The sequence below is a fragment of the Epinephelus lanceolatus genome, chromosome 10 (genome assembly GCF_041903045.1).
Source record: "Epinephelus lanceolatus isolate andai-2023 chromosome 10, ASM4190304v1, whole genome shotgun sequence".
NCBI lineage: Eukaryota > Metazoa > Chordata > Actinopteri > Perciformes > Serranidae > Epinephelus > Epinephelus lanceolatus.
In genome coordinates, this window is record NC_135743.1 from 28,020,833 (window position 1) to 28,041,959 (window position 21,127).

The following is a 21,127-nucleotide window of genomic DNA, read 5'->3' on the forward strand; positions in this document are numbered from 1 at the left end:
ACACAGTTGCACATAATCCCTTAAAAGGTTTCCGTAGTTAAGGAAAAATGTGAACTCATTTACTGTGATGAAAGAGATTTTACGGCAGTAAAAGTTTCCATGGAGATTGTTTGTTTGCTTGGACTCATGCTCGTAATGCTTGTTTTCATTTCACATAGTTAGTTTATAGTTAGATACAATGGCAGAAGAAAGGACAGAAGGAGAAGGAAAACTTAACTAGGACTTTAAGGAAAATCTTAACTTAAGGTGTTTTGTGCAATGGGCCCCTGTAATGCCTGTTTTCGTCTCACAAAGTTAGCTTATAGTTAGATAAAATGAAAACCATAATGGTCAGAAGAGGAAAAGATGAAATTTCCGAATACAATCATAGAAAGCACATACTACAAAATACCAGAAAACAGAAAATGATGGTAGGAAGAAGCAACGAAAACAAATTCCGTCAAATCTATAATGTAAAATCAAAAGTGTTTCTTTCTTTCTTTTTTTTTTTTTTTAACCTTGCTGTGGTTGCTAAGGTCTTTTGTGCAATGGTCTTCAGATTCCTTAAGCATAAGTCCAAGATGAGGAGAAAACCATAAATACTTAAGTGAACATTTTAAGGAAACCTTAAGGAGAAAACTTAAGGGTGTTTTGTGAAGCTGATTTTATTTTGAGGAAACCTTAAATAATCTTAACTTAAGGTGTTTTGTGCAATCGGCCCCTGAAATACAGGGCTGGTTCTGTCATGTTTAAACAAGTCTTTCTTTTTTTTTTCTTTAATTATTTATTTGTTCTTAAGGATAAAGTGTGCCCCCATCATGTCACAGAGAGAAACAAGAGACAGAATGAGTCATTATAGGATTTGGCTTTACATTAATGAAACACTTCAAACTGTCAATGGTGTTCCAACATACTGAGCCCTCATTACATTGTGTAGAAGCTCTTACAGTAATCAATCAGTGAAGTCATTGAGGTAAGGGAGGCGCAGAGGGGTGCTCAGGGGCTTATTAACACACCCACATGCACACACACACACATGCACATACACACACTCACACACTAAAAGGAGCCAGAGGAGGAGATAAGACAAAATTGATGGTAACTCCAGAAATAGCAGCTCGAGGATCATCACCTCGACCAGTCAGGCCGTATGACTCACACACACTCTAAGGCACACACACACACACACACACCCGCCTCCTCTGCCTCTCTCTGCGTCTCTTGCTCTTTGCTTTCTCCTTCTACCTCACCCTTTCTCTCACCCATGTCTCTCTCTCTCTCTCGTGAGATGGTGACTCAGAAACACATTGACTCCATGAATCCCAATTAGAACAGCTGCAGGGATGAGAAGGCAGTGAGGCCGTCCTGGACACTGCATTAGATTACAGTTCACACTATAGTTTCCTGTCTGTGGGAGGCTGTTTATAGTGGCTTTATGCAACCTTGTTTCATTGGAGAAGAGCGAGGCAAAATGACTGAGATGTGTTAGAGAGGTGTTACATACATCACATTCTTTCGTCTTTGTTAGTATAGCTGTTCAACACTCAAGACCATTAGTTAAAAACCTTTGCATCCTCATTCCTCATTGAATTGCAGGCCTAAATAGATGGCTAATACACATTATTGTTATATTGGTACAAGAAGTAGTCCCAAATGTTACTGTATTACTGTGAGCACTGTGCAGACATTATCATCTCACACACAACTCAACAAATGACTGCTTTGCATGAAAAGAGTGGCTTATAAGAGGAGCTACTGGAGATGTATTCTTCTGACTGACAAAAGAAAGATAGAAACATGTTGTCATGTTAACTCCAGCACCATCTACTTAACATGCACTTGCCTTTTGCTCTGAGGATTAGTTGTCGTAGCAACATGGACACCATCATGGTTGCTGTTTGTGCTGGATTTGGAACCAGTGTTTGACAGATTATCATGTCACTGGTTACTTTGCAGATTTATATTTTGAAAACCTATAATGAACATGCAAAAACTGTTCTACAATTTAGCTGCAGCAGTACATAAAGGGAGCCTATCAATAACCTACGATATTAAAACACTGCTTAACAAGTACCTTTGATTTTGATATGACTTGTGCAGTAAAATTATGATTGTAAGACTTTCAGGGATATCAATCTATCCATTTAGGAAGTTCGAGTGATTGTGATTAAGTTCCACCTACTTTGGTGTAAATGAACGTGACAACAGGTGCAATGGAGAGGCAAAAGCAAGACAAGCCCCAAAAAAGGGAATGGTTTTACATATGGTGGCCACAGACAACTGCTCTCTTTTTTGGTTTGTGTTCTGCTAGTGCCTTCAGGATGGCACATCCATATGTGTGGTAGCCAGAAGGTTTGCTGTGTCTCTCAGCACAGTCTCAAGAGCATGGAGAAGACACCATGAGACCAGCTATTACACAAGGACAACTGGACAGGGCTGTAGAGAGGCATCAACCCAGCACCAGGACCACTATCTGCTCCTTTGTACGAGGAGCAACAGGAAGAGCACTGCCAGAGTTCTACAAAATGACCTCCAACAGGCTACTGTTGTGCATGTTTCTGACCAAACTGTCAGAAACAGACTCCATGAGGGTGGCAAAGAGTGCATACAGACACACAGGGGCCATACACACTACTGAGTCACATTATGAGTTGATAAAATTCCCACAAGTTGGATCAGCCACTGATTTCAATTTTTTACTTTGATCGTCAGTGCGTTGAATCCAGGCCTCAGTGGGTTGATGATAGTTATTACGCCATTTTGTTCTCAACAAATTATATAATGTTTTACACCTTTAATAAATCTTTCATCAAGATCTGATGTGTGGTAAAGTGTTCCCTTAATTTTTGTGAGCAGTGTACGTCTTTCACAACATTAGTAAGTACAGTGGGGAAAACATTTTTCCTCTTACCATAAGTGCTACCTATGCTGTGTATATCATGATTGCTTTGTTTTGAGTTACTGAATCTCACTGAAACTCACACTCAGCAAGTGGTACTTAAAGCACCAAAAACCACATTGTTTCTTTCTATGTGGCGGTGTGTTGGCAGGTGTAATTTGGTAGAAAGAAAATAGTCCCTAAATAAAACTGCTCACGACATCCATGGATTTTCTGAGCACTACAAGCTAGGTGTCATCTAGTTCAATTACACTGGAGAGCAGGCAGACATTACGAGGGCTGATATCTGCAACACTTTGCAACTCACACCAAAGCAATCAAGATTGATAAACAGAACTACAGGTGAGAGGAGAAATTGATTCTTTTTTTTTTTAAGGTGAAATGTTCCTTTAAACTTACCCAAAATGAAAGCAAAAGTACATAATTCAAATAAACCAGCTGTAGTGTGAGTACAAGCTTAAAGGAATATTCCAACGATTTGGGAGTTATGCCCTTTCTCTATCATTTTCATAGTGAGACAACATGATCGATATCTTTTTTGTGTCTGTACATCCAGTGGCTGGGTCTCAGCGGTTAGCATTGCGGCTTGGCTTACCTAACGAATACAATTGACAATTGACTCTCATTTTTCTAATTAACATTTAAACATGTTTGTTTTAAATGCACGTGCAGAAATGCCAGCTTCAGGGTTTCTGTAATATTTATTTGTTCACTTTTACCGTAGGCTACTGACCCCATATAGACTTCAATTGTATTTGCTAACCTAAGCCGCAATGCTAACTGCTGAGACCCAGCCACTGGACGTACAGACACAAAAAAGATATTGATCATGTTGGCTCACTATGAAAATGATAGAGAAAGGGCATAACTCCCAAATCGTCGGAGTATTCCTTTAAGCAAATGACATAAAAAGTACCAAAGTACAGTAACACTTTACTTGAAGGTATCTACATAAGGGTGACATGACACTGTCATGAACTTGTCATAAACATTATGAAAATGTCATAAACATTTATGACTGCTGTCATTAAGTGTCATTCGATTTTTGTAATGACAAGTTGACATTGTTTGGGTTGTCTTGATTATGACAACTTGACGTTAGTGACATTATCAGAAGTTGTCTTTGTCACTATCACTATGTCAACTTATAACTCATAAACACAAAAATAGGTGCATTTCTTGTTAATGTCAAGATGTTATGACAAAGACATCTTCTGGTAATGTCATCCTGGTTAATGTCAAGTTGTCATTATATGGACATCCCAAACAAATTCAATGTCAAGTTGTTATGACAAAGACAACTTCTGGTAACGTCATCTTGGTTAATGTCAAGTTGTCATAATCAAGACAACCCAAACAATGTCAACTTGTCATTACAAAAACCAAATGACACTTAATGACAGCAGTCATAAACGTTTATGACATGTACATAATGTTCGTGACAGATTCATGACCGTGTCATGTCATAGTTATGACAGTGTCATGTCACCCTTATGTAGATACCTTCAAGTAAAGTGTTACCGAAAGGACTTACCAATGAAGTATTAAGAAATCTCTCATAGTATATTGGCTGAAGTGAACATCAATATTTGCATCTCATCCATTTCACACATATTGTTCACACTGACAACTGTCTATAGTAAAGTCGATTCTGAGCATATCCACAGCAGCAAAAACTTAGCATGATCACACTTTCAGCATTACTTTTATTATATTCTGACAAATTTGATTACAGTCATTTTACAGTGACAGCAAACAAAGCTGTTTGGTTAAAGCATCAGTGTCATTTTCTCTTTTCTCTTTATGGTAGAAGATAGCTGTAAATAAACAAATACGCATTAAACATAATGACTATGTAATAAAGGATTATGATTTGGACTAAAATAACATTCAGACATATACAGTATGATTACACTGTTACACATAGCTTATTGTACTTACTTAAAAAAAAGTTCATATGCATCACTTGCTTTGGGAAATAGACAAAAATACCTGACATACAAAACCATCTTTAAAAACAAGCAACTAATATTACCATACCTGTGAAAAATAAATATATAATTTGTTTTCTTTAATGTATGCCTGTAAGGTTATTGCAAATCCCCTGCATCATTCATTACAGTGCTCACAGACAGTGTGTACTGAACTGATAAAGCAGCCAAAGAGGTAAGACTTTAACAAAAATAAGAATATATTACTCTAGTTTTTATTTGACTGTTTCAGGCATGATGGTTATGAATGTTTTGATAAATAGCTTTTGAATACATACCTGAAATTTTGATGATGTTTCTGTACCTGACATCATTAAGCAGACATTCAAAGCTTCTATTAATTGCTTGACATTTGGGTGCATGGCTGTCTTGTAAAACATTTCTTGCTTTTGCTGGCTGTGAATTTGCCCTGCCACCTACATGGCTTTTTAGATTGCATTTTAAACTTTTGCTCACTGTTTGCCCAACTGATTATTAAATAACTTTCCTAATCCTTCTCTTTCTCCCTTTTCTTCTTTTTGTCTTGATCATCTTTATCATCATCCTCCCCTTTCTCTCCATTCGCCGCAGCATCTTTGGCTGATTTCTCGTCCCCGTCCGGCTCTGCTCCACTTTCCACCTCATCATCTTCTCCGCTGACCTCTCCGTTCACCTTTCTCTCCTCTTCTCCTGACTCTTTGGTGGCTCCCTCTTTTGTTTTGCTCACATCTTCTTCCTGGTTACTGCCTCTAGTGCTGCTTCTGCCGTTATCATTCTCTTTTGTCTCGTTATCTGACTGAGTCTTCCCCGGGTCACTGCTGTTTTCTGTCTGTCTCTGTTTCTCCCCCGTGTCTACATCATTAGCGTGGCTCTCACTGCTTTTCTCCCCCTTTCCACTGTCTTTATCATGCTTCTCGTCTTCTGTGTTTTTGTCTCCCTCATCCTTTTCACCCTCAGAAGACGGATGGCTTCCATCCTCTTTCTCTTTACTGTCCTGTGTCTTATCACTGTTGCTACTGCTGGACCCCTGCTCCTCACTCTTAACCTCCTCCTTAGTCTCATCCGTGATCTCCTCCTTCACTTCTTCTTTTACCTCCTCCTCCTTCTCCTCAGATCCTGCTGTTGCTTCTCCCTCTTTTTGGTCCTTCTGCTCATCATTTTCCTTCTTCTCTTCCACTCCCTCTTTTTCACCACTCATCTCCGGGTTTTCCTCTGCTTCTTCTTTGCTAGCAGAAGTGTCTTCTTCTGTGGTGTTTTCATCAGCAGGAGCCTTTTCCTTCTCTCCCGCCTCGTCACCATTCTCCTCTGCTGCTGCTTGTGTATCATCCTCTGCAGGTTTCTGTAATGCAATTAAACCACAGAAACAATTCATAGCTTTAAATATTTTAACAGGCACACAGTGTAATTGGATTGTTTACAATAACTCTCCATGTGACCTACACTTTCCTGAAAGAGAGTGGCAGCGCTGTTGAGTCATGAGCACTTACAAATCAAATGGAGCCAAAGCATTATGTTTCTTTTTTCTTTTTCAAAACCCTTTATGGCATGTCAGTCAATATGCAACAAGTATTGGCGTAATACATTAGTTGGCAAATATGGTTCAAACTAATCACATAACATGTTAGCGATAAACAGAATGCTGTATCTCAAAGGAGACCTATTCTGATTATTTTCAGCTTCATACTTGTATTTTTGGTTTCTACTAAAACATGTTTACATGCTTTAATGTTCAAAGAACACGTTATTTTTTTAATACTGTCTTTGCTGGAACACCTGTTTTCATCCTCTGCCTGAAACGCTCCATTTAGCGCCTGTCTCTTTAAGCCCCCCTCCCCAAAAAGCCCAGTCTATTCTTATCTTAGTCTTTGCGGGCTGTCCCCCACTGTTGGCCCTCCTCTGCCCTTGTCAGCGTCTTTTCAGCCAATTCAGCATGTTTAATTGGCGTTGGAAATGGCGGAGCCCATTGGTAAATGAAATCACATGGTTCAGCTCAGTGCATGAGAAGAGAAACGGAGGTGAGGAAAGTAAACAAACAGCTAAAGTCAAAAGGGAGTGAGATCAAAACAAACTTGTCAAATAAGGTAAGATTATTTTTCTTTAGCCACTGAGCTCTTTAACAGAGACATTTTGCGATGGTTTGTGTTATTGTTCACTGGTGCTTTGTTCTTTCAGCATTTGATTGTGTTGTTTATGTGCTAACTGGCTAACTAGCATCATAACCGTCTTCAGGCTTCCCTTTTTTTAACAAAGATTACAGACTATCTCCATCCACATGTGTGAAGAGTTATTTCCTCTCACACAGGTGAAGAACACACATGCTAGTTGGCCATCAGCAGTAGTCTCTGCGGTGTGTTCATGTGCAATTCTTTTCTACATGAGGGGACGCAACAGTCGACTTTTGTCGCCGCTATTTCTTTGATGTTGGTTTGGTGTGTCCGCACCTTTAGAAGGACTAAATGCAGTATGTCTGCACTTTCTACACTTAAAAATCACAAACAAAAATTGCAAAACCAAAATTTTCACAACAGGGCATGTTCCAACAGGAATATGATCTAAAATTGCAGAGAAAATAACAGCATTGGCAACCATAATTACATGTTTTCCTAGTGTTAGCCAATGGCTACATGTAGCAGTGTAGGTTTTGTTATGTTAACAGTTGTAGTAGCATGCCTAAAGCAGATGACCATATAAAGAAATGTGTCACAAGCTGACATTGGCTTGTTTCGAAAGTAGAAAAAAAAATGTTGGAAACAGAGTATTCAGAGTACTGTGAAGCCTGAGGTTTTTGCTCGCTGCTTTTACATACACTGACCTCATTATTTGAAACTTCGGCCATATTTACGATTTGACACTTTACCATTATATATATGACAGAATATACACTCACAAGCCACTTTATTAGGTTAGGTTTATTAATCAGCCAATCAGCAACTCAGTGCATTTATTCGTGCAGACATGGTCAAGACGACCTGCTGAAGTTCAAACCGAGCATCAGAATGGGGAAGAAAGGTGATTTAAGTGACTTTGAAGGTGGCATGGTTGTTGGTGCCAGACGGGCTGGTCTGAGTATTTCAGAAACTGCTGATCTACTGGGATTTTCACGCTCACACAAACCATCTCTAGGGTTTACAGAGGATGGTCTGAAAAAGAGAAAATATCCAGTGAGCGTCAAATCTCTGGGTGAAAATGCCTTGTTGATGCCAGAGGTCAGAGGTTAATGGCCAGACTGGTTCAAGATGACAGAAAGGCAACAGCTACTCAAATAAGCACTGGTTACAACCAAGGCATGCAGAAGACCATCTCTGAACCAACAACACGTCGAACCTTGAAGCAGATGGGCTACAGCAGCAGAAAACCACAACAGGTGCCACTCCTGTCAGCTAACAACAGGAAACTGAGGCTACAGTTCACACAGGCTCACCAAAATAGGACAATAGAAGACTGGAAAACTGATGAGTCTTGATTTCTGCTGCAACATTCAGATGGTGGGGTCAGAATTTGGGGTAAACAACATGAAAGCATGGATCCATCCTGCCTTGTATCAACGGTTCAGGCTGTCAAGTCAATGTGGACCAAAATCTCTGAGGAATGTTTCCAGCACCTTGTTAAATCTGCCAGATTTTAGGCAGCTCTGAAGGCAAAACGGCGTCCCACCTGGTACCAGCAAGGTGTACCTAATAAAGTGGCCGATGAGTGTAAGGGAAAATATAATAGGACTGCTTAAAAGCATTAATAAGATAAAGTTGAGAAGATGTTTTTTGCTCATATATATAGATATATATTAATCTCAAAAACTACTCTCATTCTACTGGCATCATGTGACAATGCACAACATTATGTCAGAACAAGTGCCTGCTGTGTGCCCTACTGAGAGGTCGCATCCAACGGGATCTAAATATATCTTCTTACAAGGACCCATTACTTGCTCCTGTAATAGTCTGTTATGTACACTGTTGTCAATCTATACCTCATTAGCTGGCTGGTCTTGGGGTGTTTTGTCCTCAGTGTTTCCATCATCAGCCTTTGATTCCAGGTCATCTGGAAATAGAGCGAAAACACAGTTATACTCACTGAGCAAATGACATCACAGACGTGCTGGCTGATTTCCCAGAAAATGCCTCTGTTTCTTTAAAATAAACAAAGAAAGTGATATCATGACATATATAATTCAAAGTGTTTCATCTAATGTGAGATAGTGTGTCCTGAATGAGCTTGTTAGGGACAATATAACATGGAGGTGGGTGATAGGTGTTATCCTAGTGTATATGCATAATTTCTTCTATCTCACACAGGCTTAAAAGGATGTATCTAGATGGAGAGGTGATAAAATCATATGAATTACATCAAAGACATAATGCTTTGATACAACATTCTGTTTTATAGAAGCACAAGGAGACTAAATAAAGCAGAATCCTAAGTAACACATCACAGCACTGTGTCTGACACAAACAATCCCAATTCAGATAAATTTATTGCCACTCTTGTTCTGTAAAAATCCTCATCCCACATAGTTTGTTTCTCATTCTCTGGTGTAATTTTACAGGTTTAATATAAAGACTATTGCTGACGACTTTTCAAGACCCTAAACCCAGTCAGATTCCATTACATCATTTCACAAATCCATAAAAAAACCTCTCCTATAAATAAGGGAGCTTTTATTCATCCTCTGGTAAGTGACTTGTTGAAATTATACATCTTTTATACCACAGCTGTGTTTCCAGTCGCTCTTGAGCAAAACACGACACAAGAGTGACACCTGGTGGTAAAGAGGAAAAACACCCGAGACTATTTCCAGGGAAGTAAACAACTTCCCCAGACAATGGAAGTGTAGCAGAGAGAGACAGAAAACATTTTTACACACCCAGGAAGGGAAAAGAGCACATTATGGAGGTCTAAGGTCATGAGAAGATTCAGAATACAAATGTTGCATTAAATTATCTTCATCATGATTATCACCACTGCAGCATTCATCCTAATAATCCCCATGGGTATTAAGGTAGATGTCGTTTTACACACACAAACATTAAAGAGATTCCTTTAGGTTCCTACCACCAGTGCTGATGCCTGTCCCTGACACTGGCTTTCAATGTAGGCACTCAACTTGAAGGGAGAAATAGGCCCCACATTTTCTTTTTAATTTGTAGAAATCACTGGTTTAGTCTGTGGAAGCTTTTTTAATCTTCGATATTTTTTTTATCAGTGTTGTTGCAATCTGCACTGAACATTTTTCCACTGTGTAAAGCGGACTGAATAAAACACCTAAAGGGTAGTAGATTGGACACAGTAAAAAAAATCTGTCATAATAATAGTCTGCAAGATTACAAGAACATATATTGCCCAGTCCCCCCGAGGAATCACCTGTCATCATTTACTGTCTAAACCGCTGCATCGCGATGCTGTGGATTTTGGTGTTTAAATGAAGACATCATACCACAGTCCAATACCAGCTCCATTCACTTCTACTGAAGCAATCAGCTCAGCAAGGCAGGTTTGTTGGAGTGCAAAATTAATACAGCTTTTTTCAGTTTTCATGTGAGCATGTGCATCAAAGGCCTTGGAGTAATTAACCCTAAACATCATAAGAGGAATACAACTATACGCTCTGATAAACAACATAATTACACACTTGTTTTGAAACACTGGATGAGACTGAAATTTCCAATCAGAAATAAGCGGCAAAAAGAGTGGGGAGAAAAAAAAGAGAGAGAGAGAGAAAGGAACAGTGTAATTAATGTCTTTAATATTAGTTTCCCTTTCTACACACACCAGTTAAAGAAGAAAAATGACTCGGGTAGAGATTAGAAGAGTTTATGGAGACATTTAATGCATTTCAAATGCAAAACTGATTGAAGTTTAGCTATGGTGGGAGATGAAACGTTATGGTAATAATAACGAACCTCTTTAAGAATATTTTATGGAAATCGCCCGCATTCATTAACAGCAAGGGCCGGACGATTGAGTGTAAGCAGCAAGCAGTGGATGAGCCGCCGCGACTCTAAACATCTTAACGTGATTTGAGGATGAGGCGCGGGCTCATGAAAATGCTAAATCAAATTAAACACAATATTTAGAATCTCCCCTCCTTGCTCTTCATTAAATCCGCTAGATTTGGGTTGTGGTGTTGGGAATGGCTTGACAGTGTGTGTGTGTGTGTGTGCGCGCGCGAGTGTGTATAAATGTGAATTTGTGTCTGTCATTTTTTTTATAATCTGGCAAACACCCCCCCCCTACACACTATTGGCACAAAAACTCCGACAGAGCACACCCACACTTCCGAGGTAATGCTACATGTCATCCATCAGTGTGAGGTAAAACAAGGATGCAACTGTAAGTGTGTATAATTACTCATAAGAATGGCTCTAGCTGCCATTCTTATGAAACGTAAAGTTATAAATGACTGTTGCTTCAGAGAAATGTAATAAAGCACAACTGAAGATGAAGTGATAGCAGGTAGTAAACTACAATATCCTCCCACTCCTCGACAAGCAAACTCCATCTCTCTCTTTACACACATGCACACACACACATTATGCCTTACTGCTGTTGGATTTTAGTTTTAGGGGACTGGTTTGTAAAACAAAAAAATAAAAAATAAAAAGACAGGACTTTTGTGATCCCTGTCTCCACACCTCAGCTGCATACAGCTACATTGTGCAGCATTGCTTTGATCTGTGTTTCCATTTGATGTGCTCATCCAATTCTAGTAGCCCCATAACACACTGGGGGAATCCAGTGTGCAGTTTACACCAGGTAACATGATGTAAATACTATTCCATGAAATATGTATGGATTATATTCATCAACTCAATTAATAAAACAACAATATGTATCACAGCAGAAACAACCCCCCGTGGTTTCCTGTACTCAGATGAACCCTGAACCTGAACTAGATTTTTTATTTATTTCAAATCCAAGTCTCAACACAGTCTAAGCAAACAGATGCATTGTCTCATTTTCTCCCCACTGGGTATAAGAGATCGTTGCCAATCTTCTCTTGTTTACAGAAGTTTTAGCAATGACTTTAAACTCAGCAGGGGGTTCGGGTAATGAATCAACGTGTGAATAAAGCGTTTCTTTTGTTGGACGAAATGAAAGAGCTACACTGTGTATTCTTTTCATGAAAAACTTGTAATTCTGCAGGCAAATGAGACAATATGGATGTACATTACATCAGTGTTTTCTCCAGTCCTCCACTGAGGAGTTGGAGTGGGCAATAATGTCTCGCAGAGACTCGCAGGGTCTAATATCATGTTTAAAAGCTTTTCCACTCCTCCAGGAAGAATTCTGAGTAAAACCCACAGCACAATCAAGTTCTTGACTCCACAGGAAATCTGTAAGAGACCACGGCATGAATACTTTTATTTTTCATTGCAAATGGAACTGCAAATAGGTCTGTCGAGGATGTATGTTACTTTTAACAGCTGTGAAGTCACTATCCTGGAGAAACCTTCTGTTTTATTTTAATGTTGTGCAAATAATTTATCCCACTTTCACCAGAAGTCAAATTGTCATTTTTTTTCTCTAGGATTATAAGATGCTCTCAGTGCTCTGACACTTCTGGGAAAACCTATTGAACTAAATAAAGCTTTTCTTAGTCTGGAGTCACTGCTGGAAAACCACATTAGTGAGGGTTTTCAGCTCAGAGAGAGTATTACAAATGTCAAAAACAAAACATCAAATAACAAAAAAACATTGCCTCTTTTGTATGTATTCCTATTATTGCAGTGCTTTTAAAGAATAATTCGAAAAAAGCATTTACTGTGCAAACGTGTTTCCAACATCCACAGTAGGTTAATCACAGTAGGTCACAGTAGTAGTAACAAACAATCTCGAATAACAGCTAAACAGTACACTAAAGTCTGTTTCTGAAAACATTTTAGGTTGGAAATAGGCGATGCAGTAAGAAAATGTTGGTTCATATTTGATCAGCACTGCTTAAGGCCAAAACACACCGGCGGCGTCATTGACGCCGGCATCATTGACGCGAGTCAAATGCCGCCCCCGACACACACAAAAAGCATCGCGCTGCGGGGCGTCAACCGGATTTCTATTGCACACTCCAGTCCACAGGAGCTGGGAAGTACAAAATAGCGCTTTTTCAAGGGCGGCAACGCTGGAAAAATAGGACAATAGCACAAAGTGCCACAGTGCGGCACGTCGACGCACGTCGAGCCGCTGCCAGTGTGGGTTTGTAAATAGAAAATAATGGGGGCGGCTGTTTTGACGCGCATCGTACGGCGCCGGTGTGTTTTGGCCTTTAGTTTCACAGTTTAATTTTTTTAAAATTAAAGTTTTTTTAAGTGTTTTTAACCTCCATTTTTATAATACAGGAAACAGTAAGGAGTCCGCTTCATGTGCACCAATTGTCGTGGCAGCTCTCTCTCTCTCAATCTGCTTCTTAACTCTTTGTGTCTATGGTGGCAGGCATATGCAATGTAGCTCAGTCAGGAACATTTGAGTCAAGGAAACCTTTATTTGTGTTTGCAGTATTATATTTGGTGATATGGCTCTGTTCTGGGGCCTCTCTGCCTTTACTAGGCCTACGCAGAAAGCCGCTTCCATGTGCCTACGTAGAAATCCTAATGTGGAGAGAACACACCTCTCTGCCCTTCAATGCGGCTACATGGGAAGCCTAAGGCAAAGAGAGCACACCTCTCTGCCCTTCCACATGCAAATGAGTAGAGCCTGAGGCAGAGAGAGCACACCTCCCTGCCCTTCCATGCGCCTACATGGAAAGCCTAAGGCAGAGAGAGCAGTGGCAAAGACCTGGCAACAGAACAGCGCCAGCACCAGTGACAAACAGAAAAGACATTGATAAGTCAGACACAACATAAAAAGGAGGAGCTGGGGTGGAGGTGGGTTGCAAAGCAGCTTGCAGAGGGGGCAGCAATAGTAGGCAGGCCAGAGTAGGTTAAATAGGGGGCCCTGAGATTCGCCAATTGGTTACATAGAAAAGAATCATGTGATCTATTAGCTGACTCCCATCCAACAATCAGCTGACCCACCTGTTTATTGGGCTGTTTGAGATCAGCTGATGTAGCTTTGAGGTGAGCTGAGCTTGACATTGTGTCCTGCTTGAACTAACGCTATGCTGAATAAAAGAGAGTTGTAGTTGTAGTCAATCTATTGGATGATGCAAAATGCATCATTAAGCAGACTTGAGCTGGGAGATGAGCATGGAGAGTTGGGCGCTGGTAGGATAGAGGAAAGTTTACCATAGGTCATTTACACATACTACCTACATTGTTGACACAAATCTGTTGGAAAATCATCACGGTATTCCTTCACTGGAATACACACTGTTATTGTATCCTTCTTGCTGCTGATGCACCATGACAGCTGCCTCATAAGCACACTGGGACATGCTTTGGATGCCATGGTAGTGCTACTTTGTGTTTTTTTTTTTCTTGTGTGAAGGAGAGCAGAATCCTTAGTCTTGTAAAGCCACTTCTGAAAAATCAATCCTTAAGTAGCAGAGGTTGTAATTTTAATAAATAAACTGTATTTTTGCTTATAAACCACAGCATGGAAAAATTGTTGACATGGTCTCCACAAGCCAATTCCACTTTCAGTGGATTAGCTCTGCAGTGTTAAATAAACACCTGACGTACTACTTAATGTACCTAAATCACTCCACACAACACCCCCTGTATATCACCATACAGTACAGTATATTGCTTATTTACACCCAGCTGATTTAACCCACTCAGCACATGGCTGAGTTATGGAGGGGTGTAAAACAACATGGGTAGTAACTCTGAATGGTAATTATGAAATGTTGCCACTCAGCAAGTGTGCTCCAGTCACTGGCCTGGGTCCTGTTAAAACATTTAATGACTGTATGGCCGGCCACCAATAGAAAGGCCCAGTTGGTGTTGGGTTTATAGTGATGTGACACAGAAAAAAACAACCAAGCTGCTTTCTAAGTTCTGATGACTGCACATTTTGCCTGTTCATCTGTTTCTCCCTCTCTCTCATGCATACAGACAATATATTTTAATGTAATGCATAGGTTTATGAGACAAAATAGCAAACTGTGAAGATATCAGGAGAGTCATTAAGGTTAGGGTGATGCATGTTTTGTGATCAGCAATCTGGCGAATCACACTTGCACATCAAACTTATCTTATTTGCAATGCTTTGTAGATGCTACATTTGTGGCTCAGGGGTCACAACAACAACTTCATTTAGAGATGCATGCCATTGATTTTACAAGTGAAGTTCAAGTTTACCTGAACTGGAAGAAGTCTTTCTATTGACAGATGTTTTTTTTATTCTCTACTTGTACCATGTAGTGTGGAATATATCTGTTTTATGACTTTCTGTCAGCTCTACAGTAACATTATCATCACATCCAACCTTAGTGTTTACAGCAACCCGGGCTCATTCTGAAGTCGTCAATACTGGCACTTGGGCAGTGACTTCCATCAGCATGTAATGGCACCCGATGGCATCAGGGTGAAACGCGTCCAGACAACAACCTAAGTTATGGGGGTGAAAAGTCTGTCTAGGATGGGCGGGAGGGGGGTTGGATGCATCCAACAATTGCAGACTTTTGCCCAGGAGGCCGAGCAAAATCCCCTTATGCATGTAGAGCCAAAACCTGTTATTTTTTTCTAAACCTGGCCAAGTCAATTCAGAGTTTTGTACTGACTGTATGTAAATTGTTCAGTTTCTGTGAAAATGGAAGTGTATTTTGAAAAGACACAATGCATGTAATAGGCTGAACCTGACATGGTGTCCCAGATTGTCAACAACAGACACACCCAGGCTCCACATGTTGATGTGAAAAGTCCACGACCACTTGGCTATACGTGACGAGGTCTGAGTGAGAATGTGTTGTTTACAGTGCCCTGTCACCCTTAAGGTAGTTACTTAAATTTTCAGTTACCTTTGACATATTGTTGAAAGCATTCATTTATAATATTGTTTTTTGTATGTATTGTATGTGATCCTTTTGAGAATCACCTGTGTCTTAGCTAACCGTTAGCAACATTAGCTAGTCACTCAGTGCAGCACAAAACATTTTCAGAGCAGTTAATGACGGACCTACACGTTCTTGCAAAATCAAGCAGTAAAGTTCCATAGAGCTAACTGCCCTCCTCATAAACCTGAGGTGCTTTTCTTTAGCAGCTAGCTACATTAGCTGATTGGCTAACCTTGCTATTTAACGACACTCATGTGATTATCAGGATGGTCAAAAACACTATACAAAAATGCACGGTGAGTACTATTAACCCTACAGTATGTACAAGGCTAACTGTGACAGGCGAAGTAACTAAAAAATGAGAAAGCATTGAGACCACAAAGGTTGAAGGCATGGGCCGCGTTAGGCCCTGATCACACAGAAGCTTTTATACAGGTTGCAAAATGCGAGGCACCATTAAAAAAACAGCTTGCTGCACCCTTTTATTGTTGCCAGGAAACCCCCCTATCGCCTCTTTACCCAAGCCCTCCAGTGTAATTAATCTACCATTTTATTTTATTTTATTTTTCACAGTAATAATACAAAGGATTTCTAGTGTATAACATACTCAAAGGTTTGTTCTCAAGATGCATCTGAAGAAATGAACACTGTGCATTATTATCTGTAGAGTGAACTTTTTTAGTAGTGTAGAAAATGCCTCTTATCTACAGTAGTGTGCTCAGATACCTTTGACATTAAATCAGAGGAAAGAGCTGCTTAACAATGTTGCAGTCAGACAGGCAGAGTAATATTTATAAAGGTCATGGCTTCAGTTAAATATTTTAATAATTCATGGAGTTTGTTCTCTTTCTCATTTTTCTCACAGTTGCCTGAAACCTTACCATCCAGTGTTTTCATCATATGAAAGGTTCATTCCAAATGGCTTCTGTCTAATCAGTGTAATACGAGTAAATATTAAAATAAGATTTTTCTTTTTTAAGGCAAAAAAACATGATTGCATGCTTTCAGATACAGCTATTATATATGCAAATGTCATAAAAGCCTTAGTAACCAATAACTTTGGTAACATTCAGCATTCAGAATCAGAATAATTGATGATGGAACGTACTCACCCAAATAATATAGGTCATGAAAATGGGACTAAGTTTTTATGAACACAAGCAGAGCCCTCTGTCAACTAGAAATAGTTTTCTCATTTATCATCTAAAAAATACATTGTGTTGAAGTAAATTTTATATATATATTTTCATTTTTTTTGGGCAATGTGCCTTACTGTTTCTTTGCACCCTAAACTGCATTATTTTATTTTATTTTTTTTAATTAATTTGTGAAAACCTCAATTAAGATTTTAAATAATATAACTTGATGCTGTGCAAAACACACTGCTGTGTTTTGCTTATGGTGCTCTGATGTGTGCTGGTGCTATGTGCAATACATGAGTGGCTGATGTGCAATACTGTTATGTGTAGTATGTGTTTTTATGTTTTTATGGTGTATGCATCATTTCTTCTGGACTGTTATTGTAAAGCAGCGATACTTGTGCAGCTCCTGGGTCCGAGACAAATTCCCCTGTGGGGACAATAAAGTACATTGCATCGTATTGTATTGTATCGCATTGTATTGTATCGTATCGTATTAGGGCTGTGCGATATGACGATATACATCGTGTGACGAGAGAAAAATGTCTATCGTTTCATATTTTATCGTTTCATATTTTCATGTTTATATCGTTGTGACGCAAATTACATTTTTTACGCAATATTTTTCGTCATTTGGAGTCTGTCCATCTTTTGCACGGATCAAATTGATACATTACTCTTCTTGGCTTTTTAATTTGCGAAGCTTTTGCGGCACTTACCGCTGTGATGGGGCTACTTTTTATTCATTGGATTAAAATGTGTGGGCTCGGGATAGGTATCGTTATCAGAATATGAAATGACCTAGTATATCGGGATATAAGATTTTGGTCATATTGCTCAGCCCTATATCGCATCATATTTCACTGATAGATGATATAAAATTTACAATATTTGAAAATGTGTGTGCAGCTGCATTACAAGGACACAGAGCTCTTCGCTCTGGCAACACAGCAACTTCTGAAGCCCAGCTCCAACACATGTAAACTTCAGATCTCCACAAATGTCAGATATTTGCTCTTGCCATTTGGGTTGAATGTCAAACTGTTTCAGTGTCTGGGGCTGATACAAATCCTGCAGATGCTTGTGTTCCTATCACAGCTACTCCAGATGTGCGTCTACTTGCTAAAAAGAAAAAAATGCTAAAACACGCAAAGCAGGCTAGATTAGAAGTGACTGAAATTAAGAAAATGTGTGTCATTGAAAGTGTCACACATTACCCTAACCCTATACTTTACATGTCACAGCCGGCTCTGTTGTATGTCACAGCTGAAACACTTGTTAACAGATTAATGTGGCAGATTAGTACAGCTACCCTGCACTTTAATCCAGTAATCCTGCATCAAAGGGTCATGAAGAACCTTTTTCCTGCTGTAGTGAAAAGGGAGAGATGAAAGTAGAGGAAGAATGAAGGAGGGGATTGGGAAGGATGGCCGTGTTGTCTGAAATGTGACATGCGAGCGTGCGCACATAAAAACAGTCACGCACATAACACACACATAAATACTTTTAACACAGCGCTCGCAAACCACACTTTCTAAGAACTTGGCAAGAAGAAAAAAAACTTCCTTTAAATGTTGCCATCTCTCATCCTTCGCTGCTGAGCCTCTTTTTTTTTGACACAGACACACAATTTTTCGACACATAGTCTCTTTGTGTGCATGTCTCCTGCCTCCCTATGCTGTTTTGAACCCTATTTCACTCTGACAGGCACTACAGATACATATGCTAACAGGGCTAATTCCCCAAGGCAGCATCACATTTTATGACACCAGAGGCAGAAGGTTGATCTGGCTCGGATGGCTCGTGCATGTGCAAATGCACGTGTAAACACAAAGACACGCTCACATGCCATGCTTACATGCAGCAATCTTACTTACTCTTCATTCAACTTACAAATAATACCAAGAATTTTTCCATTTTGAGGTTTAAGAAATTAGTTTTTCTGAAAAATACTTCAACTTAAAGCTCCCTTGACTTCAAATCAAAGTCCCTTCAAGGAAAATAATAGGAATGGACATAATGTGTGCCCATAGTGTGGTACAAATTGAATTTGCTCCTGCTACATTAAAAGATGCAGCCTTGTACATGAAAAGGAAGTGGCAGGCTACACAGAACATAAGATACTGTGTAAAGTGGATGTCCTTGTGCTTTCAATGCAAGCTCACCTGGGTTATTTGGAACTCACTGTCTCCAAACTTAGAGAAGTCTAACAAAAGACAAGATGAATCTGGGATATTGAGACTGAACAACTGAAGATCACAAAACTGCTCTGTGGGTTTTTGTGTGTAAAAGAGCACAGGAATAGGGCCTTAGAGCGTGTCTCTCCATGTTCTTGATTTTGTAAAATGTACTTAAAACTGAAATTGCTTTTAGATTTTTAAATAGTTGTTTCTTTTTACTATGTTGCAGAGTTTCATGGCAGGTGAGACTGTGTAGAAACCATAGCTTCCAAAAGATTTCTTACAGCATATATAGCATAACTATACATGTGAAAAATCGTTTGATTTACAGCACTGTAAATCACTACAGAGTACGACATGATTTTGTTTAGCTAGAAGTTTCTTCCTTTGAAGAAACATTTTTGTCACCTACTAGTGGCAAGTACAAAAGCCCCATGAGGCAAGTGAGAAAAAGAAAAAAATCTGATAATCCATTTTCTAAGTCGGATCTAAATTGTTTACTCTGCTGTGTTATGACTTAAGAACAGTTTTGTTTTTTTCTTTGTTCCCCCCCCCCCCCCCCCCCCCCCCCCCAAATTTATTAAATGGGTGGATAAAAAAATCGCTAGGTGAAAATATCAACTTTGCCAGAATCATTTAAAGAAGGTTCCTGATTCGGACCCTGGGGTGGGGGAGACCTTCTGTGTGGAGTTTGCATGTTCTCCCCGCGTCAATGTGGGTTTTGGAGACATTAAAATTCACCGGACAAAAATGTTTTTACCTGCCCAAACTTTTTTCCACTTGTTTTCACAGATAAATAAAAATAAATAAATACAGAAGGTAGAAAAATTTCCTGGCTAAACTTTTTTTTATCTGTTCCATAGATTAAAATAAAAAATTAAAATTAAAATAGGTAACTTAGAAAGATTATTCGGGCCTTTTCTTTTCAGCTGTTTTTTTTTTTCTTCTTCTTCTTCTTTTTTCTCGCCCTCTGGGCTTCCGTATGTTTTTTTGTTTTGTTTTTTAATTAAATTTTTAAATTTTAAATTTTATATACTTTATTAATCCCCCTGAGGAGAAATTCAATTTTTTCACTCTTTTTGTCATTAACACACAGGTCTGTAACACTACAAAAAAAAATGTTGTTGTGTTTTGTGTGTTTTGTGTTTTAAATAGAGACACCATATCCCCGGTATCATCAGCCCCTTGTATGGAAGTATTATTCCAACACTAATCACTGCACTGTGCACAGCTCTGCAACCATCACTAAAAAAGGTATACCTGTAGTACATAATGTTATATGTTGATTGTATTGGTTGCATTGTGCCTCAAGCCTCAGGAATCATTATTCAGTCCAATGCATGCTTATCTGTGCCAAAAGTCAAACTACACTGTTACAGGTTGTAAAGCAGCACCTGTACGTCACATATCAGTGCTGTACAGTTCTTGGCCGGATTCTCACCATTATCTAAAGAGGGCTTATTTTGGCAGATACCAATCATGCTCAGAATAGACCCGGAAAGGACACACACACACATCATTTTGCAAATCAAAGCCCCCTCACTAATGCATGCACAGAGACATATAAAATGCATGTAAGAGTCCGGATAATCAGTAGACCCCCTTCTCCTTCCCCTTCTCCTTTGCTTCCTCTCTCTATTTGCCTTCCCCTCTCTCTCTCCTCTTATCCATACCTTTCAGTCTGTCCATCTCTCCTGAAGTGCAAGGCTCTTTTGTTGATTTTCAGAACAGCAATTTGGCCCCAGCAAGGGGCAGAGGCAAGTAAAATTCTGCTTTGATGACTCTAAATGGAGAGATTATCCAAATGAAAGGCAATTATCCAAACCCCACCCATCCCTCTACCCTTCAATATCTCTGTGCCTCTTTTTTTCCCCCTCCACTCAATGCTCATGCTCCACCGTCTTAGGCTATTCATCATACTCACTATTTGATTCCACCTGTACTCTTTTTTTTCTCTTCCTCTTCCTCATAATGTCCTCCTCCCTTCATCATTTCAACCTTTGATTCACTCCTTTTTCCTTTATCATCCCTTT

The 21,127-nt window shown here is 39.4% G+C and overlaps 1 protein-coding gene across 1 annotated transcript in view; it reads right to left on the bottom strand.

The window, feature by feature from the left end:
* Nucleotides 1-4,571: 4,571 nt before the first annotated feature.
* The window catches only part of LOC117265531 (uncharacterized), a 31,387-nt gene continuing 14,831 nt past the window's right edge, over nt 4,572-21,127 (bottom strand). Inside the window, exons 8-9 of the mRNA XM_033640067.2 lie at nt 8,816-8,886; nt 4,572-6,187 (exon numbers count right to left, since the gene is read on the bottom strand). Coding sequence (XP_033495958.2) covers nt 5,357-6,187; nt 8,816-8,886 — 902 coding nt within the window. The 3' untranslated portion in view covers nt 4,572-5,356. The remainder of the gene's footprint in view (nt 6,188-8,815; nt 8,887-21,127) is intronic.